At 36.4% G+C, this 27,662-nt stretch overlaps 1 protein-coding gene across 1 annotated transcript; it reads right to left on the bottom strand.

Annotated features, from left to right (window-relative positions):
• Positions 1-836: 836 nt before the first annotated feature.
• LOC135153190 (engulfment and cell motility protein 1-like) lies at positions 837-27,662 on the bottom strand. The gene is made up of 20 exons (XM_064095459.1): positions 27,576-27,662; positions 24,212-24,369; positions 23,398-23,565; positions 22,656-22,825; positions 21,266-21,365; positions 20,581-20,669; positions 20,009-20,077; positions 19,285-19,363; positions 17,768-17,818; positions 17,232-17,351; positions 14,943-15,044; positions 14,296-14,400; positions 13,358-13,466; positions 12,104-12,240; positions 10,929-11,110; positions 10,006-10,121; positions 8,879-8,983; positions 7,871-7,935; positions 6,440-6,517; positions 837-5,489 (listed from the first exon to the last, which is right to left on the bottom strand). Exons 2-20 carry the CDS (start codon positions 24,335-24,337, stop codon positions 5,289-5,291), a joined length of 2,172 nt encoding a protein of 723 aa, XP_063951529.1. The 5' UTR covers positions 24,338-24,369; positions 27,576-27,662; the 3' UTR covers positions 837-5,288.

Here is a 27,662-nt window from a genome sequence, read left to right as displayed (position 1 = left end):
CTCAAGTCCCACCAACAAACGTATCTTCAAACCAATACATAGTATGTCATTCTGTTTCTGTTTGTTTCTGTTTGTGGTATCTCCCGTAGGAACTCGGCAGGACAGCATTTTTTGCTGGTAAACGCCAAGCTGGTATATAACCAATTACTTTGGAAACATTTTACGTCTAGGTTAATCAGTCATAGTGGCTGACGTAATAGACGACAGATATCACTCTTGGGCCTTTTTATCAAAGTGGAGACAATGGCAGAGTTGGGATTCGAACTCACAACCTTGCGATTATGAGTCCAATGCTCTAACCACTGGACCACACGACCCTCATTGGAAATAATCTGGGCCCCATTTTTTATAAAGACTTGTTATATAGTAGCAAATGCAAAGTTCTGTAATAAACTCCCATCAACCAATCAGATTGAAGGATTTCAGTAGCTTTTAACTGTTATTGCAAATTTATTATTATAACAAGTTTTATGAAACATGCCCCATGAGTCGGCATCTCTGGTGTGACTGTGACATGAGGGCCCTGTCTTACAAAGAGATTCGATTGATCCGTCAACCACGACTATGGAAAGCCAGCAACGTCAACATCTAAAATGCAATTTTGTTCAAAATATATTCATTCATTCATCGTTCTCTTGGAGATTCGGTGTGATTCTCTTTGTTTACTTACTGTGCAAATTTCCAGTGAAAAATTATGGTATGGATGGATTTCCATATTGAGAATGATTGGATCAATCATAACTCTTTGTAAGACAGGGCCAAGATGTCACACATGGGGAACATGTATTTTGAACAGGGAAGGGGGTGCCAATTGCCCCTATGTATTTTTTTCGGGGGGGGGGGACTGGCTGGACCATATTGCAAAAAAAAAAAATTCAGAATTGAAGATTTTCGCAAAAGGAACTGTTATTGGCTTTCTTAACACACTAAGATAACCATTATCATGAAATAAATACAAAGTCCCCTTCCTCTTATACTCATATGTGGAATGGAGGGTGCGCAAGTGTGTTATGTGTACATATAAAATGACAGCTGTCTTTAATGACAAAAGATAAAGAACTAGAATATACTGGAGATAATGCACATGTCTAGCATATTGGGAAAATTATACATTGTAGGTATGTAATATGATACATAAATAATATAATCTACAAAATATTAATATTCTAGACATGTACTAGAATATTGCAATTTTACTGTTCTCTATAGGTGCTTAAACCTGCAGTATGTTGTGTAGGTCTGCTACAGTGAAAATTCTGCATACAAAATACATCTTGGTCCATGCACAAGTACGATGAAAAAAAAATGATTAAAAAATTGGAAAAGAGAGTGATCTTACACTGATAATAAATTAAAATAAAAGAGTTAACATTGTTTTTCCTCCTCCTAGATTACAAAACACAATTGATAATGGCATATTTTTATTTATAATGCATGAATCAGTCGGGTTAATGTACATTTTGAACTCCCCTTCTGATGGAATATAAAGTCTTGAAATATATAATAAAAAAGATTGAAGTGTACAAGATACCTAATCAAATAAATAACATTTCTGATACAAGTAAACAAACTGAATAATCGTAATGTATACCAGTAACAATAATATCAAACAATTCTACTTTTTTCTCAATAATAATCGTACAACAATTGTTGGTAACAAAGTATAAAAAGTTGATAACCATCCTTTAACCAGAGTATATTAACTGATGTATTCAGACAATAACCCTGTAATAAGTTAACAAACATGCTTACATTTTATCTACAATGTACATATCAAAATATATCAAATACAAAAATATGTGCTGTCATATGTAACCTGACTAAAGTTTGTTACAATTTAAATCATGCACTATAACTTTATTATAGATGGTAGGTATAATACATGATTATCCATAATAGCACAGGTCATCAATGAGGTTGAGTTGAGAAATAGCTTCTTTTCTAAACAAGTGGAATGCCTCTGGCCGTCTCACCTGCATCACGCGATTCAATATAGCAGCAGTGCTGATTTTGAAAACTACTATAACTCGCACAAGATGTTCAGTGATACTTGGTTACTCTTATTTCCACGTTTTATGAACTAGACCAATACACTTATAGAGATATGATGGCAATTCAACAAATACCCCCAACGTGGCCAAAGTTCTTTGACCTTACATGACCTTTGACCTTGATCATGTGACCTGAAACTCGCACAGGATGTTCAGTGATACTTGATTACTATTATGTCCAAGTTTTATGAACTAGACCAACACACTTTGAAATTTATGGCTGTAATTCAACAAATACCCAAATTTGGCCAAAGTTCATTGACCCTAAATGACCTTTGACCTTGATCATGTGACCTGAAACTTGCACAGGATGTTCAGTAATACTTGATTACTATTATGTCCAAGTTTCATGAATCAGATCCATAAACTTTCAAAGTTATGATGGTAATTCAACAGATACCCCCAATTCGGCCAAAGTTTATTGACCCTAAATGACCTTTGACCTTGGTCATGTGATGTGAAACTCATGCAGGATGTTCAGTGATACTTGATTAACCTTATGTATAAGTTTCATGAACTAGGTCCATATATTTTCTAAGTTATGATGACATTTCAAAAACTTAACCTTAGGTTAAGATTTTGATGTTGATTCCCCCAACATGGTCTAAGTTCATTGACCCTAAATGACCTTTGACCTTGGTCATGTGACATGAAACTCAGGCAGGATGTTCAGTAATACTTGATTAATCTTATGGCCAAGTTTCATGAACTAGGTCCATATACTTTCTAAGTTATGCTGTCATTTCAAAAACTTAACCTCAGGTTAAGATTTGGTGTTGACGCCGCCGCCGCCGTCGCCGTCGCCGCCGCCGTCGGAAAAGCGGCGCCTATAGTCTCACTCTGCTATGCAGGTGAGACAAAAAATCACCGCACATGGTCTCCTCAGCTTTGAAAATGAAAACTACACTAAAATACTACCGTATTCCGTGTTCTGCATGATCCATTCGAATTGCATAATTACTGTATTCCATCATCCACTTACTCATCGGGTTACTCCCAACATCAAATTATCATATGTGGAAGATCAATACCAATACTAAATAACTGGTTTAGGGATAGTTGTTCTATCTGTTATGGGCTATCTATGCTGACATATATATTGCAATCATATTTTCACTGAGGGATACACAGGGAAGATTCTGAACACAGGCAATATCTTATTTCTTGATGAAAAGAATTCTATTTTTTGATATCCATAAATATGGTTCAATAATAACCTGCTTGACAGATACACGTCGACTATACAGTGCGTCCCAGAAAAAACGAAACCGAGATTAAGCGATGATTTATCATAATTTAATCACAAATACAATAGACAAATGACCTACCAATGTAAAACTTAGAATCTCCTCTTTCATTTGATATTACTGAGATTATTCCCCATTCACGCATGAGTGAGCAAAAACAATTTGAAGAAAGGATACCAAAAAGTCATTTGGCGGGCTGTATCAGTTATGATAAATCTCGGTTTCGTTTTTTGTGGAACGCACTGTATACTGGCTAGATCCTGGTGTGGCATTTATTGATATCCATTAGAAAGTGAATAAGGCTGAATGATTCATATCTTGGGAGTGTTTCATCGAAGTTGTCAGCACTGATTAAATTGTCATAGTTACAATCAGAGATCAAAGTTTCTCAGCCATTCAAAACCAAGGATCTCACTGAAATTGCCAAAGCTGACAATTTAGTCAGTACTGGCTGGTACCCTCCTGGTCATAATAGAAGTTGTAATCCGTGGGTGGGGGTGGTATGACGGGGGCTACGGTGGGAGATGGGTGATTCATATCTGGTCATAATAGAAGTTATAATCCGTGGGTGGGGGTGGTATGACGGGGGCTACGGTGGGAGATGGGTGATTCATATCTGGTCATAATAGAAGTTGTAATCCGTGGGTGGGGGTGGTATGACGGGGGCTACGGTGGGAGATGGGTGATTCATATCTGGTCATAATAGAAGTTATAATCCGTGGGTGGGGGTGGTATGACGGGGGCTACGGTGGGAGATGGGTGATTCATATCTGGTCATAATAGAAGTTATAATCCGTGGGTGGGGGTGGTATGACGGGGGCTACGGTGGGGGATGGGTGATTCATATCTGGTCATAATAGAAGTTATAATCCGTGGGTGGGGGTGGTATGACGGGGGCTACGGTGGGGGATGGGTGATTCATATCTGGTCATAATAGAAGTTGCAATCTGTGGGTGGGGGTGGTATGACGGGGGCTACGGTGGGGGATGGGTGATTCATATCTGGTCATAATAGAAGTTGCAATCCGTGGGTGGGGGTGGTGTGACGGGGACTAAGGTGGGGGATGGGTGGAAGGGTGAGTCATATCTAGTCATAATAGAAGTTATAATCCGTGGGTGGGGGTGGTATGACGGGGGCTACGGTAAGGGAAGGGTGGAAGTGTGAGTCATATTTGGTCAAAATTGAAGTTGTAATCCGTGGGTGGGGGTGGTATGACGGGTGATTCATATCGGGTCATAATAGAAGATGTAATCCGTGGGTGGGGGTGGTATGACGGGGGCTACGGTGGGGGATGGGTGATTCATATCTGGTCATAATAGAAGTTATAATCCGTGGGTGGGGGTGGTATGACGGGGGCTACGGTGGGAGATGGGTGATTCATATCTGGTCATAATAGAAGTTATAATCCGTGGGTGGGGGTGGTATGACGGGGGCTACGGTGGGAGATGGGTGATTCATATCTGGTCATAATAGAAGTTATAATCCGTGGGTGGGGGTGGTATGACGGGGGCTACGGTGGGAGATGGGTGATTCATATCTGGTCATAATAGAAGTTATAATCCGTGGGTGGGGGTGGTATGACGGGGGCTACGGTGGGGGATGGGTGATTCATATCTGGTCATAATAGAAGTTATAATCCGTGGGTGGGGGTGGTATGACGGGGGCTACGGTGGGGGATGGGTGATTCATATCTGGTCATAATAGAAGTTGCAATCTGTGGGTGGGGGTGGTGTGACGGGGACTAAGGTGGGGGATGGGTGGAAGGGTGAGTCATATCTAGTCATAATAGAAGTTATAATCCGTGGGTGGGGGTGGTATGACGGGGGCTACGGTAAGGGAAGGGTGGAAGTGTGAGTCATATTTGGTCAAAATTGAAGTTGTAATCCGTGGGTGGGGGTGGTATGACGGGTGATTCATATCGGGTCATAATAGAAGATGTAATCCGTGGGTGGGGGTGGTATGACGGGGGCTACGGTGGGGGATGGGTGAATCATATCTGGTCATAATAGAAGTTATAATCCGTGGGTGGGGGTGGTATGACAGGAGCCGTGGTGGGGATGGGGATGTTAACCATGTCCAAGAGACGAATCTTCATCTCCATCCCAAGAAGTGCTTCCAGGTCAGCCTCCTTCTGCTTGCTCTGCATGGGTTTACCTAGGAGCACGTTAAGACCGTCCGTCCACATGTCAAACTGTGTGGGAAGAGCAGTGGAATACTCATCATCAAGGTTTCATTCTACAATCTGCACTTAAAGTTTTGCTATCTGATTGATGAAAAGTGAATCGTGTGATAAATTATAGATTTGTCCATCAAAGACAAGGAGGTCTGCCTTTTTGCTGATCTATCAAGTTACACTTATTTATCTATAGAGTCACATATAATGTAATCATAACTTCTATATGTGAGCAAAATGAAAGTGTATTGCACTAGTACTACTCTCAATAAGAAAACTTCAGTACAAGCACATATCATCTATGAACTCAATACAAGGAAACAGGAATGCAAACCCTGGAGCAACTTCTTGGACTGTACAACATTTCACTTTAGGTGTCATTTTTATATACATCATGGCCTGTATTCTCGGAAGAAGTTTTTTTTGTTCCATGGTACAAAACCATGGACCATGCTGATTGTGTACATGATTATGCCTATTTGCGTACACTTAGAAAGGTCCAATTACAAATATGTGCTTTTGAATGAATAATATGAGAAATCTGCATAGTCCATGGTTTTGTACCATCATACAATTGAAATCTCTTTCCAGAATACAGGCCACTCATGTCACTTTTGACAATATATCATTTTTCGTTGTGGAATATTAAGAAAATAATATCATATTGCTTTTAATGGATAAGACAAACTATAATTTCTTCAGTAATATGAATATAAATGCTCAATGCTCCACTTCAGAAATATAAGCTACATCCAAATCGCCTAAAAATGATCATTTATCCTTTCGCCAAGGCTAATTTTTTATTTCACATTACATGGGTAGAATGGTGGTGATGATTAGTGCTAGTAATGATGATGGTGAAGATGATCTGGTTATGTGGAGGCTAAATGGGCTTTGCCGAGGATGAACTGGCAATGTGTTAACATGTGCTTCTGACGGTGCAATTATGGAAGGCATTCCGTACTCACCATCTCTTGTGACCTGGCGATGAAATCTAGACGATGGTCTAGCTGATGTAAGATGGAGAAGGCTAAGCTACCATCAACCTACAAATAATATCAATAATATTGATATAACAGACTCTGCTCTAGAAGCTTGGACAAAATTGAGTTAATTAAGGCTTAAAGATAAATGTAGTTACAGTAAACACTGATTTCATACATATAAACATTAAAGGGGAATCCAACCCAAATAAAAACTTGTTTTTATAAGGAAAAGAAAAATCAGACAAGTTGATAGGTGAAAGTTTGAACAATATTTTACAAACAACAAGAAAGTTATGAATTTTTAAAAGTTGTAAATATTGGTAATCACTATACCCATGGAGACTTCAAATTGGCCGCATATGGGATGTCATAGTGATGTAAGGCAAGGACTACTCTTCCATGTACTCTAATACATATTATGGCTAAAATGTCATTTTTCCCAAAAGTTTTATTTCAAATTATATTTTTCTTTCATGAGGACATAAAACAATGTACTACCTGGGTTATATCTAGATTACTGCCCCAGGGGAATGGGTACTTAGGAGAAAACCACAAATCCCTGATAATAAAGTACATGGCCTATGGGAAAGTTGTCCTTGCCCCTTGTCATAATTTATTACCCAGTTGCCAATTTGAAATCTACATAGTATTAGTGATCTCAATTTTAAAGCAGCTATAACTTTCTTATTGCTTGTCTGATTTCTTTCAAACTTTCACCATTCTGATTTATTTATTTTTCTCCTTCCCAACGCAACAATTTATGGCCAAGGCTGGATTCCCCTTTAAGGTGGTCATTTTATTGGATTCTGTTTGAACTCATTTCAAAATTGTCACAACTGGCATCAATCTTCAAAACTTTGTTTTATAAAATGTCTTAGATACATGACAGCTTCCTTCATCACTGGGATTTGATTTTGTAGACTATAAGATCAATGATGAAATAGTGAATAATTCAATAAAATCTCATTGGATAATCAGGCAAAACAAACAAAATCTGACTGATTATTACAACATCATAGCATGACCGCATTTCAGGAATTCCTCTGGCAATCACTCATGTTACTCTGAAAATGCGGGCATGCTGACAATCCTTTCATCTGCATATCATATATCAAGAAAATGCAACTAGTACTCCAACTTTATTGTATTGTCTAAGAATTAAAGATGGAACATGGGGTAGAATATGTCAAGAATCCTTCTCTGACAACATTAAATTATTCTAACATAGCAGAAAAGATAAAAGTTTTTCCCTAATGGGATCTCATGGACCTAGGCAGCAATATTTTGTATTCTGGAATTCACTGTTTAAACCAATACTCTATTGTATTAACATAAAACAGAGTAATCCAAACATAATGATCTGATCATGAATCCTGATCAATGTCAGGACTCCCTCAGGCAATGCTCACATACCCTGACATTGCGGACATGCTGGCAGTCCTTCCCTGTCTGGATCTCCTGAATATCAGCCACAGCAACTGAAAAAATAAAGAGATAAAATCTTGTTTAAACATTGTCTCATTAATGTGATAACTATAAATAACACCCCATCCAAGAGATTTCCATTTTATCAACAACAACCAAAATAGGCAGAACTTACTCTACTTACTATAGTGCAGTAAATTTATTTTTGGAAAACAATTTGTACAATAGCTAACTTTAAAATTACATAAAATGCAATATCTATTAACTGTAATTATAATAACAATAATAATACACAGTTCTTGTATAGCGCATATCACAATTATGAATAATGTCTCTATGCGCTTCCAAAGGACTTGGATATTATTACCCCAGCTGTAGCTTGGCAGCCGTAATTACTAAGATTACAGCGCACATGCATTTCAAAGAATAAATTCCTGCCAGGTACCCATTCACCTCACCTGGGTTGAGTGCAGCACAATGTGGATAAATTTCTTGCCGAAGGAAATTATGCCATGGCTGGGATCAAGGCCTCAACATTTAAAAAATAACAAAGTAGCACAAGTGGAACAGCCTTTCATTAATACATAGTGACAGTCACAACTACCAGGCAGTTTGAACCAAAATGCTTTGAAGGGATAACTTTTATGATTTACTCATAAATCATACAAATTGATAAATTTCATATAATAATCTACAGATCATACAAATTTAATTAAATCAGATCAATGTCCTAAGTAAAGCTATAATACAAAGTCAATATTCATATACATAAACATAACAAGAAAATTCTTTGTGGCAGTACTATAAAAGATAATATAATTTTCAAGAAGAATTAATGTTATGATTCCTTTCTAAATCTTTAATGACAGTAGTGATACGAAGACAAGAAATCGCCTGTACAATGCCATTTTGAAAAAAAATGCTTTGAGTTTAGTTTGAGGCATTGTTTTAGTAGGAAGGAATATATTTGTTTGATGATCTCTGTAGAATTCTTACTCTTGTTGGTGAGAGCTTCGTAGCTTGGTGGTGATTGGTGAGTTTCTATATCACCATGATGTATCATCTTATGATTAGGTGAAAGACGACAGAACCAAAATCGATCTAAAGAAAAAAAACAAGACACATGATTATAAACTTGGTCCCGGGGGCCTTAACACAGTGCTTAGCGACTCATCATACAATTGATTATTAGGATTTATTGAAAAATTAAGGTCAATGACATCAATACTAAGCACTGTGTAACAAAGCACTGAATTTAGTGGCAAATTTTACAATTCAATTATTATGTAAGCTGGACTAAGAATTACTACATACAGGGATCAATTTTCCTGATATATTGTAATATGTAATGAATTTTTGCATGAATTGTATAAACTACATAAATTTCTCCAGTGTAGCAAGTTTTTTTTCTTTACATAGGCATGTACTGACAGAACAGTGTTGAAATCTCCCAACTGCTAAAATTGCTTATTAAATTTGAAAGTTAAATGATTTCCTGATAAAACCATATTGATATCAAACAGCAAATTTTTAACATGAGTGATGTTTATTTGAACAAGATTGGATTAAGGCATGCATCACAAATCAGTGGCATTCAAAATAATGTTCTTGAACATGGGTAAATTCCAAAAGTAATTTGGTGTGTGTTAAAATTTAAGTTTAAGCAATAAGTAGGCCTATATGAAGTGATGTGAATAGCAGAGCAAGGAGCTGCCAGTGCTATTGTCTCTAGCATTGTACAGAATGCTACTGTCATATACTGAATTTTCTATAAACACGTATACATTACCAGAAAACATGTGTGGTATATCACATGAGCTCTTGCATAGATCTTTTCATGGGAGTCGGACCATAATTTAACTACTTTTAATTAGTCTTATGCCAGGGGGCCGTTTCCTTAGGCTTTATTAAATCCCCATTCCACAGAGAACAAGACCACTGAAAGACCTTAAAAGACCATGATATTTGCTTGATCTTTCAGTGGTCTTTCAGGAATTTTTAGAGCAATTCCACAGAGACCACCTTTTCAGTGATCTTGGAGACTGCTGAAAAACATTGCCAATTTTAAGTCTTGTGGTGGTCTTTCAAGTGTCTCCATTCTGTTGAATGGGGGCCATACTGACCTTGGGCACGTCCTCTTTGGTTGTATTTGTTGAACATGGTTCCTTCAACTAGGAACCGTAGTCTTTGCTGTCTGATTAGCTCTATCATTTCAGGCTTGATCTGATTCCTTAGGTCTCTGAAATTCAGACAAAAAATAGAAAAATAATCACAAAAAAATGATGATATGTATAAGCTTATATCACATGAAAAGGCTAATCAGGTTTATTCCGTCATGAAAGACATTTGATGTTAGAGCGCAACAAAAGCCCATGAAGAGGCAAAATTGAAGCAAAAACATATACAAAGTATTTGTTTAAGAGTGGGATCTAGAGGAACATATATGCATGTATCAAAAAAAGAATAGGATAATAATATATTGAAAATACTGATCTTCCTTGTAACATTACTTAATCACCTGAAGAATGATTGCAGTAATTAATGTTGTTGATGATTATCTGGCAACTCCTTTTGAAACAAACAAAATGAATATCCTCTAATGAATCCTGGTTCATATTTTCATATTTATTATTCTGAAGAATAATGTAATGAGGATGAATGCCTTAACAATAAATGGTTCCTACTTTTCCACCACTTATACAGGTCTAATGTATAAAGACAATTTTCCTGCAGTGGCCTGGTATAAATTTCCCTAAAATGGTTTGTTTTTAACGGCAAAACAATCTACTGTCACCACTTTTGGGAGATGTTTATTTACATTTGGGTAGTTTAAAGCAAAATGCTCATCATCTATGTTGGATTACATAGCAACTTTCTTTATCCTTGATAGCTTTGTTTCCGAAGATACAGGGGGAGTAGAAGAGAAGGTGTACCAGATGGATCCTTACTGAAAGATAAGGCTGAAGGTGAAGCAGAATTCTCTTAGTGTAGGATTTGTCAGTAGATCTAATACTAATGTTCTTTTTTATCAATTAACTTAACTTACACAACTGGCCTGGCTTGGGCCGCGCCTTCTTCCTTGTTGTCCCTTTCCTGGTGCCTGAGCTTGAGGATCTCACTGTAGTTGAAGTGCTGCAGTTTGGACCAGAAGTTCTCCATGGTGGTTGGCTTGTACTGCTCCTTTACCTTGAGGGCTCTCTTGATCTGGTCCTGGACAACATTCATTACCTTAGAAAGGAAACACAAAGAAAGAACAAGGTGGTAAGGTAAGGTCATAGGAAGGGTTCATGAAGCATCTTGTCGGAATTCTCCATGATTCTTCACTTGATCATATTTTTCAATATCATCCATGACTATGAACATTCAACACTTCAATGAAAGTAGTGCTGAGAACATGGTGGTGAGGTAAGGTCATAGGAAGGGCTCATGAAGCATCTTGTCGGAGTTCTCCTAGGTGTTTGGCTTTTTTTGCTCCTTCAGGGCTCTCTTTATCTGGTCCTGGACAACATTCATTACCTTGGCAGGGCTTGAAACTGGTAAAAAACATTTCAGGGCAAGTACATTTCCAAGATTGGCAGAAATTCTAATCGGACCGACTTGACCTGTAAACATAACATCGTTTAAGAATGTAAAACAAGCAAGATGAAAGATATATCAAGCAGATACACATGTATTTCAACTACACCAGATTTTTAATGTACGCTAATTCTCAAGAGCATATATCAATATTTTCCAATCAGTATGAAACAGTTACTTCCATTCATTATCATATCCAGAACTAGAATTTATCTTTTGATAAAAGTGGAAAATCATTATTTCTATCAAAGTATCTTAGAGCATCTTTTTTTTTTCTTTTGCCTTACTGATTACCAGCTGAAAACATAAAACTCGAAAGAAACAACTTATCATAGCTAGATTTATATAGCGCTTTTTACATAGGACAATGTGTAAGTATTATTACCTCAGATGCAGCTGAAGCTACCACTTTTTCCGCAGCGCTAAGTGCATTCAAGGAATTAGTACTACTGCGTACCCATTATTCAATTCACCTGGGTTGAGTGCAGCACAATATGGATCAATTCGTGCTGAAGGAATACATGCAATGACTGTGATACATAAACCACAACCCATTTGTAGTGTAAAATAAGAGTCGAACCTACTACAACACGATGTGCCTATGAGAGCTAATGTAACATGAAAGTATTCCAGACAAGTTCCTACCTTTGGGAAATCTTCCAGGGATGCCCTCATCTCTCTCCATGTCTTGTTGAAGAGCTTGATACATTGACAGAAGAATTCCTCAAAGGAACTATCACAGGAGAAGAACATTGGATAGTACTCTGCTCCTGTTTCATTGGCTACAAACAGAACATAAGTGTACCGGTTATTACATAAATGAATTCTATGCTACAAAATCATATACAGGTATTAACTTCCTAACCTATAAATTCATTTATTTATTTATTCATTCATTCATTCATTCAATCAATAATTCATTTAATCTTTATCTAATTTGTTTATTTGTTGTTGCTTACTTTTTTTATTCACTTATTCATTCATTTATTCATTCAGCATTTTCATCCATTTATTTGATTTCACAGAAAAGAAACAGACCAGTTTCCTGGGATAGTCAATAGGTACGCCCACATAAGTAGGTGGTTTACAAAAGTACAAACATGCATAAAAGTACAAATTGTACAAATTTACAAAAAAATAGAAACATGCATAAAAGTACAAATTTCTTAAAAGGTAATGATGCATAGGGTGCGAAGGAGAGCATTGGAATCAAAATAAAATATCAACCAATAGTCATGAAATGGTTATAAAATATGATAATAATCAAAGGGGAAGTTCACCCTGAAGAAAAGTTTGTAGTAAAAATTGCAGAAAAAATAATGAAAAAATATTGGTAAAGATTTGAGGAAATCCATTAAAGATTAAGAAATTATTAGATTTCAAAGTTTTTTTTATTTGTGACGTCCTAAGCAAGCAGCGACCCCATATGATATGTCATATAAAATTCATGAATTTCAATTTTTTAATGGTTTGTGATGACTTATTTTTGTTTTCTTTTTAGAAATGGGTGTGAAATGATTTGTATATTGATATACTGAAGGTGCAGTAAAACCATTTTCAATTTTCTGAAAAAATTACATTTCATTGATTTTCTACCATACGATATGTAGGAAAGCTACTAACATATGACCTCACAAATCAAATAATTAAAATTCTTTCAACTATTTTATTATTTGATGGATTTTTCTCAAACTTTCATTTATTTATTTTTTTTGCTATTTTACAATAAACTTTTTGTCAGGGTAAACTTCCCCTTTAAATCAATCGAATTATCATTCCACATGAAAAACAAATTTTCTCCCACAGCCCATTCTGGTCTTCAAGGGTGGAAAAAATATCCCCATTGACATAAATCCACCTCACAGCTTGAAAACTGGTAACAATAATTTCATGACTTACGTGATTCTCCAACTCTGAGAATTTCACAGAGCATTTTGGTAAGAGCGATGCTAGATCGGGCAAAGGGGCATTCATGTTCATCTGCTCGAGAGCAGTTTTCTAGCACAACCTGAAAAAGATCATTCAAGAAAGACATGTGATTCATAGGTTACGTTGGGAAGTTAACAAATAACATGGATCTCTGAATTCACTAGAGTTCATTAGCACATGCATTACCTTATTTAACTGTTTGAAGCCATGATGCACAAAGAGTGGCATGTTAATTTCTAAACTACCATAAGATATAAGGATCCTTGTTTTATGGAGGTGAAATTTAAACATTAGTCTAAGCTCAGCATGTTTGGACTATTATCATTTGGTATTTATGGTCCAATAATCATTTAATTATTATCTAATCAGGTATTGCAAACCTACTTCTGGCCCATTGTCATTTTGTTCACAGCAAATTTGGACTATTCTGTCTTCCTACTTTTACCAACTTCACCAAATGACCATTTTGCGTATTTTAGGTTCATCCACTATATATTCTGATACACTGAGTGGAATTACATTGTAAATGAAACAAATATTTGTTAATCTTAATGCAAGAATTATGTCCAGTATATTTTACAATTTCTACTATTTCATAAGAAATAAACACCTGTTCAATAATAAACTAAAACACTATACTTTCTCTGATGCTCTTACTGTTATAATGCCCACACCTCCCTGGTCCAAGGTAACTCATATTTGCCATCTACATTACATCGTTGTTCGGCAAGTAAAAGGCAATATAACACTATGAATTCCCCCAAAAATTGATACCAAGTACTCTGACAGAAAATATGACGAAACAAAAAACAATATTTTTTTTATAATATCGGCCATATTGCCCATTTACTTGTTGAATGCTGATATATGCATCTGTGATAAAAATATCAAAAAGCTGGTATTCTTACCCTTGTGTAATCCTCATTGTGCTCATTGGCAAAGTGTGTGGTACACTCCAAGGCTAGTAATCCTGGAGGGACTTCCATGAAATCCTTGATAGGGTGTTCTGCATTCTGAAGAGGGTAATATAACAAACTATTACTTACTAGTGAATATAAAATATCTTAACTTTACTCTTTTATCAAGGAAAATATCTAGGGGATTTATTTTTACCGATTTTCCATGACAACATCTGCAAAATCTAAACTCACGCAATATATTGTGAATTCAACAACTTTAGTAAAGATTGGGATATCATTATTTGATCATACCATATGGGAGCTTAGTAAGAAAGCGGTCTAATAATTACTTTCCCACACTGTATGTATCTAAGAAAATAGTTGCAATCAATTGCAAAATGTTCAGATGAAAATTTACAAGTCTTAGATCAATTTTACCTAAAACATATGAATTCATACTTGTTGATGCAAGAATCAGACCATCAATCTATTGCATAATTTGAAATGAAATGAATGACTTTCAACTGATTTTGGGACATGAAATTGACTTGCGATCAATTGTAAGTTTCTTGTAACATCCCTTAAGAGTTTCATAAAAGAAAACAGGAAGTTTCAGTCTCATTCAGACATTATACAAGAAAGCTCCTAGCCCTTACCTGAAAGCCTAATCTCTTGTAATCATTAGCAGGACCCCTTGTTGAATCCATATCGTGACCAAACGCATGTGATCGCAGTTCTTCAATGAACTCTTTATGTTTCTGTTGAAGCAAATCAAAGATTATTGTCGCCTTTCAGTGAAAACAGAGACAAACAAAAAAGGACAAATGCAGTACTATAGCAATTGCAAAGAAAATGGCTTTGTTTTAGTTCCAGTTGATTGGGAGAGTGGCATTTTCTTCTGTGGTATCCCTTAGAGTTTTTCTGTGTATTCCACCAGGTCTTCGTCCAGGGAGCGTATCGTGTTCTTCTTTTGTCAGCCCAAGAACACTCCCCATACTAAACACTCTGCAATGGTTACCTGTACAAAAGAGAATCCAGTTTAAGACTGCTACACTCTTTTTTCAAAGCCCTTAATGGTCATTTGCCCTCATACCCTCATTTTTAGTGGAATCGTTGTAGTGTAGCTGTTCTGACTCTCGCCTTGTAATCAAAGGGTCGTGTGTATTCGAATCCCCCATGGCCTAGAGTCCTTTGACAAGGCATCAATCCACACTTTGCCACTCTCCACCCAGGTATTAAATGGGTACCCGGTAGGATGTGAAAGCCTATGTAGCATGTCTAGCAATTGTTATAATGCTCCACAGGGAGTGGAGAAAGTGACTACGTTGTATGCAGGCATGCCAGGATCTGATGACCAAGGTAATAATATATCTGTAAAGCGCTTAGAGACGTCGAAGCATTAGCGCTATATAAAAGAGGATTATTATTATACATATAAGTGTGATCTTATTCATGTAAAGCAATCTAGTTATAATCTAAGGTCTAATGTCAATGAAGTTATCCATATCCCAAGATGTCGAACCAATGCTGGCAAGCAAGCTTTCCTAGCCACTGCTCCAAGAGAATGGAACAATCTCCCCAACACTATAAAGATCGCAATTTCACTCAATGTATTCAAGAAAAATAAAAAAACACATCTTTTCTATTAACGCCTGCTTGTCAGCAATGGTCATTCAATGTTCTTTAATTCCCTTTTGCATTTATGTATATGTTTATGTTTTCTTCCATTGAAAATATTTTATATATATGTAAAGTGCTTTGTACCTTCCCAAGAAAAGGCACTATAGAAATAATCTTATTATTAATACTAAATAGGTTCATTATTGCGGATTGAAATAATCGCTAGAGGGTATTCATTTGTCTCGCAATCTACTATGGTCAACAAGGAAATTCGTGATCACTCTCGCAAAAAGTGTTCACTGGCTTTCTAGGAAATTCGTGATCACTCTCGCAAAAAGTGTTCACTAGCTTACAAGTTCACGAGCTTTCGAGTGCCGCTGCAACTCTTTATCAAGTGACGAAAATTATCTGATGACGTACTCTATTTATACTAATCTCCAGGACCGTACGCACGAACGCGAGAACAATAGGTGGGTATTGATCCGTTGCGTCGGTATGCGGCGCGGCCGGTAATCCGTATATGCAAATAAGCCGGGGGTATATGCAAATACGCCGTGGGTCGGCGATATGCAAATTAGACAAAATTGGCGGGCTCGCTAGTTTCCCGTGGGCGGGGGCTGACTAGCTGAGCGGTCCCTCGTTCGGGGCCGGGAACGATCGGGTCGGCGTGCACTGCCAGGCAAGGGGGTATTGTGCTGTCTGATGGTTCGCATCCAGAAGTCGGGGATGTCGATCCCGCTGTCTCTGTTGAAGTTGTTAGGACAAAGACGTATACTAATAGCCTCCTTAATCCTGCGTGTATACCAATGTCTCTCTTTGGCAATGCAATGTACACCCTCCCAATCTGGGTGGTGTTGTTTCTCCCAAGCATGTTCTGCCACTGCGGATGTGTCGGTTCGCTGTAACCGAACATCGCGCTTGTGTTCAGAAATGCGTTTACGGATTACCGGCCGCGCCGCATACCGACGCAACGGATCAATACCCACCTATTGTTCTCGCGTTCGTGCGTACGGTCCTGGAGATTAGTATAAATAGAGTACGTCATCAGATAATTTTCGTCACTTGATAAAGAGTTGCAGCGGCACTCGAAAGCTCGTGAACTTGTAAGCTAGTGAACACTTTTTGCGAGAGTGATCACGAATTTCCTAGAAAGCCAGTGAACACTTTTTGCGAGAGTGATCACGAATTTCCTTGTTGACCATAGTAGATTGCGAGACAAATGAATACCCTCTAGCGATTAATCTTATTATTATTATTATTTTTATTATGTTCAATAAAAAATACTAAAAATAAGAATCTTATAACTAAAGAGGAAATATGCTTACAGTACTACTTGTGTCAATATGAGTCATTCTACGCTTCTCCAAAAGGTTAAAGGTCAATTGCTGGAAGACGTATAGCTGGTGGGTCATCTCTGTTCCAATGTTCTGAGAGCGGATTATTTTCTACGACAAATACAAAAATATATTTGAAAATTACCAAGAGAAAGGAAAAGGGAAGAGCGGGTAGAGAGAGAGAGAAAGTGTGTGCGGAAACAACGTAACAAATCATGGAGACTTAATTTTCTTCTCAAGTTGTAACATATGATTGTGTTCGTTCAATTAAGGTCTACATGTCTGACACACCAGTCCCAATTTTGTTATTCTAGTGTTTTAATGCAACAGCCAAATTTACACTTTGATGGATATTTATCCATTAAAACACTAAAACACAAAATTCATATATTCAAACTTGAAGACAGTTTGACCAATCAAGGACATTTCTTTTCAGTCAGGGTCGGAATTTCATTTCTTCTTTATACATGTAATTCTAAAACGAGAAGAAGAGGAACCAAACTAAGGTCACTTAAACATTCTCTCACCTCCATGATGACAACACGTATCGTTCTTGCTGAAAGTGCTTCTTCAAATCTCTGTAAAGAGAAAATGTTTTCATTTCTTTGATAGGAATGGCAATTTTAGTTTGTAAACATCTGATAGGGACATGTGTTATTCTCCAAAATGTCTAAAACGTTTGTGACGTATATAAAGTGAAAATTGCCCAAGATCGCTAACGGTTACAAAGAATTCCTCAAAAGATAAATAAAAGAATGCAGAGTTGAACCACGTCATGAAGTCATACTTGGGTTGAGTTACGAGTCAAATTAAGTCAACAACAATCAATGTCTAAGATGACAAATCAAGCTATTAGATGGCTCATTGCAGGAATGCTCCCCAGGGAGTGGATATTGTGCACTTTTTGTGCGGGATTGAAATGAATCCAATGACAGGGGTATTAATATGCTGTTAAGTGCTTTGGGCCATTATGGGAAAAGCACTGTATAAAAACTAGCTATCATTATTATTATTATTGTTCTTCACACCCTTGGTTGAAGGTTGCATATACCAGTTGTGATACACCTCTTATCACTATGCAGGCATGAATCAGTGGGTAGTAAAATCAAAAGTCTTGTCAAGTCATCCAGTATTGAGCCACAATAATAATAATGAATAATAATAATTATGAATATTTAGAGGCGCTAAAAATAACAAGTACCATAGCACGTACAAAGTATGACAAATAATAACCATACTAACAATGATTATCGCAATCAGGTTTTTCAAGATAAGCAGAAGTTAATCATTGAAGAAAAAAAATGCTTTGAGGGAAGATATGAAGCCAAGAATACATTAAGGATTTCTTATTGGAAGAGGGATGGCATTCCAAGTCCTGGCAGCTGCTATAGCAAAAGAGGAAAGTTTTGACAAGGGAATGCAATATCTAAAAGGGTCAGTAATTGAACAAAGATTACGAGAGGGTGTGTATACTTTGATGGTGTAATTAGGTCAAGACAGGTCATTTACTATGGAGCAGGCAAAGAGAACTATGAAAGCAAAGGGCTATTAACCTCAAAACATCCAAAACTAGCCTTTACATAAAAGCCATTGTAATTTTCATATGGGTTCCATACAAAGCATGATTTAGCAGAACAGAAAAGAAGAAACAATAGCCCCAGTTCATTCAGAAAAGCTTCAGCTTTCCCTGCTATGCACACAAGTCAAGTGGAGTAAGTTTGCCTTCCTGACTCAAGTTCGAACTGTGACTGAAATTGACTCCAATCAGAGTCACTGAGTTACTTTGTTACATCCGATAAATGATGCAAAATTGTATTTATATATTAAAACTAGCAAATGATTGTAACATTTGCATTGTGTGATTTTAGGTTAATATGTACATTTTGTTTATATTTGTAGCTTTTTTATGTACAAGAGAACTGTTGCTGGGCTAGCTAGCACCATGACCATCTCTGGATGGTGCGTGTTCTCTATACAAGTGCACCATTTATCATTGTCATTATCACCAAAGGATTATACTCTGTAAATATTTGTGTGAACTGACCTTTTTCCTGTCTTCTGGAGCTTTCAGACAAAGAGCATTCATCAGGGCAAGACAATTCTGCTGGATACCAGGATTTTGACTTTTTAATAAAAGAGAACAAAACAAAAATCAATCAATCAAACAGTTCAAAGAATAACATGGCAATATTAGTGGCATACGTATGAATGAAAACATACAAAGAAATTTAGCTTCCAATGCTCAAAAAGATGGAAAAATAATATATCTTAACAGCAGAAAACTATACATTAACAAAATAACTTAATAAGTTTCTGCAATAACTTAATATCCTTTCAAAGTCATTATTCATTCGTGGGAATGCCTGCAAACTGCTACCCCCTCCCTATCACTACTTTAATTCTGGTTGGTCTAATAATTTTTGATGCAGTCTTAACAATCATATCAAATACTTCAGATTAAAAATTAAAAAAAATTACATAAAGCGTGTTCACATATTTTACATGAGTACCTTTTGTTTGATTAGATGAAATATTCAAAGCAAAATATTCACTAAAATGTTTGCACAACATGATGAAAATATGGCTAAGTTCTGAACATATTCCCTGTTGATCTCCATTCATTTCTAATCAAAATATTTCAACAAGATAATGCAACAATGAATAGAAAAAATAATGTTGCCAATTTGAAGAAAAATTAAAGATCCACTAAGACTTTGACCATAGTCACAAAAGGATGAAATAAGAAAGACAGTATGATTAGTACTTACGCATTTTCCAAGTGTTGAGTCATGTTGTGAAACGTTATCTCATTGGCAATCACATTGTAGAGCTTGGTACTGAAAGAATGTTAAGATGATCTCTAAAATAAGTCATTAAATTTAGAAATTTTCAAACTTATCAGAATAGAAATGATGTTCATTCAAAACTACCTATACATATCAACACAGCAATAATAACAAATATTCTTCATACACATCAACTTTCTATAAGTCAATTACAACCACCTGAGTCAAAGCAATTTAACAAATAATGCATTACATTTGATAGTAAATTCAATTGTCCTAAGTCATATATATTTATGCAATAAAAAAATTAAACTTAGATAAAGATACCTTCTGTTCCTTTGGAGACATCTGCATGTCATATCAAAAATGATTGAATTAGAAAGAGATTTGTGAACAAAGAAAATAATAAGAATGTTATCCTTGATGATGAAAAGTTTTAAGAAACATGTATTTCAAAGAGGTAAGGTGAATCTCTATTTTTTCTCATCTATGAAGGAAGTTTATTCTACAAGAGTGGATCATCATGTCAAAGGGATCATGCTATATAATCTTACCTGTTTAAGATACTGCTTTCAAGTATATTTAAAGCCCTCTCTGTGACTTGCACATCTGTTCCACCTGATCGGTTCACAAACGATGCGATCTGTAAAGAAACAAAACAATATTTCATGATTATGATTCTAATCTTACAAAGAGTAAGACTCGCTTTATGTGATATTAGTTCATAAAGGATGCAATCTGTAAACAAAGAAACCAACACGTTTTACGATACCAATTCTGATCTTGCAAACTTGATCCAGATGATGTTATTTTATTACCATTGCTAGTCCTGTTGTATTAAACCTAATGAGCATTCAGTAGACAATTTCATGCATTATACATTTTAGACTGTTTGGTGGTACTCTGATAATTTAATCTAGGTTCAACCCTAGTCTAAACTAGAATTTCAAACCACACTTCTACAGATTGCTGGCTTTATAACTTTTCTTCCATATTCGTGGCAATTATAATGAAATAAATAATTAACTAAAATTCATAACATTTCTGTATTTTCCTATTCTTCCCATTTTACGACTCAATTAATATTTCAAAACTTTTTGCAGCATGATTAGAATAATTTTTTAACATGGTGAATGAGTTGACAACTGGCACTCCATAAAAGTGAAGATTGAACCCACAACCTCTGGTTTATGAGGCACCTGCTATACCACTGAGCCACCATTGATAAGTTGAACATACCTTTTTAACATAGTTTGCAGAAAGTGTGTCCCAAGATATGATATTATGATCCAACAGTTCAATAAAAGACTTGAGTGTCAGTGACAGAGGCTCTCCGTTCCTGCATAAGAAATAACAGAAGGGTAAGTTTGATGTTCCCCCCCAAAAAAAAAACAATAATCAGACAATTGTGAACATGTGAATTGTTCATTTCAAATGGCATTTCATGTCGCAACCATTCTTAAACTCATTAGGAAAGTAGGCAAATCTAAACATTGCTATGATTGCAAGAATTCTTTCCTCAGTGGATTAGTCGCAAGAATTTGAAACAGAGGGCAGTTGGTTCAAATCCCAGCAAGAAATTAATCCACATTGTGCTGCACTCGACCCAGGTGAAGTAAATGGTTACCAAGTAACTTTACTTCCTTGACTGGAATTAATGCATTAGGAGTTGATGATAAAGTGGTAGCTCGAGATAAAGCCAGAAGAGAAAGGAGGAGGAGGAAGAAGAAGAACAACAACGTTCTGGATGAAATTTTATGTGATATGGTCCAATAATTACAAAGATATATTTTTTTTCATTACACATCAGGAAACCTCTCCATACAAGAGAGCAATATATTTGTAGTCAGGACAATAATTGTCGGTCGAGTGGTCCTCCAGATGGCTGAAGGTGTTCAACAATGCCTGACAGACATCAAGTTAAAGGCAGATCAGTTAGGCCACGATTTAGTACAGAAAAAAAAATCTTTCAACTTGTAAATTTCCCCAGTCATGGCAACAAAAAAGCGCCAATAATTATGATAATAAAACAAATACTCCCTAGTCCATTGATGAAGCCTTTCTGGGATTTATTATAAACATCTTCCTTTTTTTTACACATAATTTATTTTTGCTTATATAAATAGTAAATGTAAATAATGTAAGTACAAGCTAGAAACAAAAATTACGGAACTTTTTAAGATGGGATCATGGATTAAAAAAAATATGTTTTAATTTATTTCCTTGTAGTTACTGTTAAGTATAATTCTTGTGTTTGATTAAAGATATCATGCCAATTTTCTTAAATCTTTATTAGCCTGCAAGCTGTTGGCCCAAAATCGAAAAAAGGAAATAAAATAAGAGTGAATGAAGACGTAATTGGACGACGTACTTTATTCAATAAAATGAAACTTGGATTGAGAGATTTTATGATGAGTGCTGAAAGAAGGCTCATATCTCTGTGTTCTATGGACCATATTGCAAAAATCTCAAGCCAGTTGTACAAAATAAATGCTAGTTTATAAATATGAAATTATATACAATATGATTTGGTAATTTTTACATTATACTCATTTAGAGTGCCATCAACATTGTTGGTGGGACACGCTGTTTTGTCCTGAAAAGTGTTTTAAAAATTTGAGAGACTTACTGGTTGCCTTCCTCCACCATCTTAACAAGGAGATCCACACCATGGTTGGAAATGAAATCTTGTGCAAAGGTCAGATCGGTGGAAGCCGTAGAGAGTCTCACCAGGGCACTACGTATATCCTCTGGAGTGCTGGATTGAAGTTTGTTGTAGATGTCAAGGGCTGACTTGTTCTACGGGATATGAAGAAGAAATTATTTATAGATTCTAAACCCCGATGCAAAGTTGTTTTTAGAGGAGGACAAATCAGACAAGCAGATAGGTGAAAGTTCGAACAATGTCAGACTAACAATAACAATGAATTTTTTTTTTTCACTAGATACCTATGGAGACTACAAATTGGCCGTATATGTGATTTCATGTAGGGTAGCGACTTCTCTTCCTTTTGCTCCAATACCCAAAGTGACTAAAAAAAAAAAATTTACAGTTTTTCGTAAAATGATTTTTGTTTTTCATGAGGAAACATATGCTATCTAAACCAATCTAATAAAATCACATTCTTTGTTCAAAGTGCGCTTTTGACAGATTTACTGGAAGTACATAATCAGCTAAAGGAATGATAATACAATCCAGACAGCAACAGCAACCTAGATTACAAAGCTTTTACTGCTATTTTGGCAGCTCCTTTCCTGGTCAACCATTAGCAAATACAAAGCTAACAACCAATATTCTATTGAAATGAGACTCTTATTACGGACACAAGATGAAAAATATTTTGGCATGAATTAGAAAGCACATTACTTACAGGCGAGTCTGTGAGTTTGAGCATGTCCCCATTGGTGAGATCCTTTCTGTTTTCTTCTGTGATGTACTTCTCTCCCTCTGCATACTGTAATGCATACTCTGTGGCGGTTGCTGTATTAATGCTGTAATCTGAACACACCTCCTCCACAATCTCTTTCAAAGGTTTACCCTATTAAAAACAACAGAATAAAGTGATTTTCAAAGATGCTTGTAATTCATACAAGGATTTGGGGGGAAATTCTTCTTCTCTATGGGGCAAATGTCTATATTAAAGCACAGAAGAGGGGAAAAAAAGGCACTCCAAATATTCAAGGTCTCTGAGGGAGGCATTGAGGTAAATCAAGTACGGAATCCAGGGCCATGGATTTGGATGGCCTGGGAATGATTTAAAATGGATCTGTAAAATAATAAATGAAAGTAACTTATTAATTTAACTTCATTATAAAGTTAAAAGCATACAGTCATCAGCAAATTTTGTTCTCCTGGTAACATCGCATCCAATATGACCAATACAAAAACACCCAGGTTTTGCTTTTCACATGAAAAAGAATCAATATCTTCTCATTGGCACAATTATACCGAGGTAACTTTACGACAGGGGGCAAGACAGAGTAGCATTTCATGTCACTTGCATCCTATTATACTAATATTGTATTAATGGGGAGCTTGCATGCTTTTTTATTGTCCATAGATGATTTTCACTTTTAAAAAATTGTTATAACCTACCAAATTTGACAAATTTGTTAATAAAATAATGACTGACATATCAATGGATATAATGATCCCTGGCAGCTACAGGAAGAAACACTTCATACCTGATCAAGGCAATAGAGCTTGCCACCCTTTCCAGCCATCACAATGGCCAAACGAATGATATTTGGATCCGTCCGCTGTGTCGGGTCAATCAGGGTCAGTTGCACTTGCTGCGCTGGGGTTGCCATTTTGAAGATCTGTAGTGATCTCAGCCCTCAAACTATACATGTTGTAATTGTAAATGAAAGGTAGAAATAGGAAGTGGGTAGTGATAAGAAATTAATGCATGTAAACATCTTCTGATACTGGCCTTCTCAATAATAATATAAAATTTGTTTTCAATCAACACTCTGATGTCTCAGGCTTTTCATGAACTTTGAAGATATTGGAAACTGCTTTTATCAATACAGAAATTAAAACAATTAAGTGCCATTTACTTTTTTTTGTTTTCAAAAAAACTTTGAAACAGTGTAAGTTAAAGATGACTTTCCTTATATAATCACACTTTGGCTAAAAATGTTTTCTTTATTTAGTATTGTTTATCACTGCACTTCCTTTGCACAGATTCTACAACCGCGCACTTTTTTTGACAAGTATAACAATATTCTTCAAGAGGGTTGTACTCTAATGGAAGAAGATAAATGATATGGATTAGAAGATATAGTCTCCCATACTGGTCATGCACGTCTACTGCTCACGAATCCCTCTAGAAAGGGGGGGGGGAGGGAGGGGTTCTAAGAAACCGACTACTGGGTGTCAAAATAAATGAAAGCATGGAAACTTCAAATCAATGTGAATTGTTCTTTGGCATACATTTGTACTGGATCACAAATATGGCGCCCTGCTAACCACATAGGGATGCGTAAGTATTTCATCACGTTCTCTATTATTATATTTTTTTTTGGGGGGGGGGGGACATCACATGTCTCGCTAGGCCTCATCTTGCATTACAGACAGCGCCATCTAACATGTTTGAGCATACAGTCAGTATAACAATGGCTGACTTTCAGGGAGGAATTAATTGTTTCACTTGACAATGAGAAAATAAGAATATTTCATATAACATAAAAAAGAAATAGTGAGTGGATGACATCATCAGTCTCATTTGCGTATCGACCAGAATGGGCATATACAGTATAACTGTTTCGTGAAATTTTAAAATGTCGACTCATAACTTCCTATTTCTTATTTTACATCAAATTTTGATGAAATTTTCAGTGTTATGCTTGTTGGATTTTTCTCTCTTTATTCAAACAAGCTTTTTGTTAGGGTGGACTTGTTCTTTAATTTTGAGCATATTTTTGTAGGGCCCTTTATTGGCAATGATTGGTGGAAAGTAGATCTACATATAAGACATTCCAACTAAATAATAATTTTATTTTTAGAAAAAATAATTCAAGACTGTCTTATGGATTGTTGTTCGCACTTTTGGGCCTGTTTTACGCCCTAGTAGTCTCCTCAGTACTTGGCAACGGACTTGGTGTTGAGTCTTGAGAAGTGAAAACTCAAACTCAATTGGTCAAACATGTCAAAGAAAAAAAAAGGCAAAGCCTAACGACTAAAATAACCAATCTTGTTTGGGAGTTAACTAACCCAGGGAGCTCTCCGGCCCGCTTTGCGGGCCGGAGCCCAGGAGCTCACCGTGCATTTACTCATACTCACGGGACTAGGATAGATTGTGGTCACAATAACTAGGAAAGCAAATTGTGAAAACAGAAATCATGCACTTACCACGATTATATGGATGAAGGTCTATCGTGTGGCAGTATCCTGACATCGAGGCACAGACTGGACCCTCAAAAAACAAAAAGTTCTGTCGCAGTAGCTCTCCTTCTTTCAGAATTCAAAACAAAATGGTTGTTCGAGACCGAGGCTATAGCACTAGCGCATATAGACTTGGTCAAATTCACACATGCGCCCTACACCCACGGTACTGGTCTCGAATGGCCATTTTTGCTATGAATTCTGAAAGAAAGAGAGCTACCGCGACAGAACTTTTCGTTTTTTGAGGTTCCAGTCTGTGCCTCGATGTCAGGATACTGCCACACGATAGACCTTCATCCATATAATCATGGTAAGTGCATAATTTCTGTTTTCACAATTTACTTTCCTAGTTATTGTGACCACAATCTACCCTAGTCCTGTGAGTCACCCATGGGTTCAATTCATCTCACGTGCGAAGGATTCATATGCGCCTGGTGCACACGAATCTTTCACACCCTTTTTGCTCAAATAACTATGACATACCATTATAGCTAAGATTTCTAATTGTGCTATGACACTTACCGAACCATATGGATCATTTGTTGAATTCTCTTTGCTGTTTTTTTAAATAAAAAAGCATTTTTGCTTGATCTTCACGTAGATGCCTCCTGATCAGCGTGGATATCAATTTTTGCCTAAAGAGGGCGCGCAATATTATTCATATGCCAGTTTGTATCGTTTGTCTGCTGCTTGTACTGCTAGCTACATTCTAGGCGCTCAGCATTATTTTCTTGCTCGTTCAATCCACTTTCATCATCATCTGTCAAAAGATGGCGTACTTTACCTATAAGTATATACATGAAATGCAACCTGTTGATTTTTTTCTACAATCTCCTATGCGCCGACGACTTAAATCGAGACTGTTCGATAGGAAAAATCGCATTTCAATTGTTGTTCGAGTGATTTCCACCGCAGTACTGTACTTGGACGGACAGATGGAGTATCTTGGCCGAAATTCGGAGGTAAGCATTAAAAAATCATTTTTACAAATAATTTCGAATAAATTTATAAAATTAAGCTAGGTGATTGTTGTAAATTACGTATAGGAAATATGTTGAACTTTTTGCCATTTTGGCGTGTTTCATTCCCTGACATTCGTGTGATGAATGAAAACGTCAAAATGCACGATGTAATCACACGCGTTGTCCGAGGTTAGTATACTAACCTCGCATGTTGTGTGAGTGCCCGTGAGTATGAGTAAATGCACGGTGAGCTCCTGCCCGATTCGCGGGCCGGAGAGAGCTCCCTGGTTAACTAAGGAGTTAGCATGAAACTGAAAAACAATGTTCAAAAATCAAGAATTTATCCCCAAGAACAAGAAAAAATACCCCAAACTTGGGGTTCTAGTGACAGAAAGTGCCTAATAAGTTAGATCTAACGTTAGTTCATTCAATCAAGGTCAATCAATGGTTCATAATTAAGTTATAATAAAGAATCCCCATAATAAACTCAAATTCACACACACATACACCAATGCCAATAGGTGGGGCTTCATAATCATTTTTCGCGAGAAGACCAAGTCACAAACCGACAAAGTTAATTTAATTTTCGGTGCTAAGGCTCGGCTCAAACTGTCACTTTCTAACAGAAAATCAGATTCAGAAATACACGAATTAAATAACGAAAAAAAAAATTAAAAAATATAATAGCAAAGATATCTACCTAAATATTTCAGTGAAAACTAAGTTCGTGGAAAACACGGAAGTCGTTGAATTCTTAATCTTGCGGCTTGCACTTCTTGTTTCGCCA

The sequence above is a fragment of the Lytechinus pictus genome, chromosome 2 (assembly GCF_037042905.1).
Source record: "Lytechinus pictus isolate F3 Inbred chromosome 2, Lp3.0, whole genome shotgun sequence".
Lineage (NCBI taxonomy): Eukaryota > Metazoa > Echinodermata > Echinoidea > Temnopleuroida > Toxopneustidae > Lytechinus > Lytechinus pictus.
The sequence above is the reverse complement of the archived record's forward strand: the minus strand, read 5'-3'. Positions and strand labels throughout refer to the sequence as shown.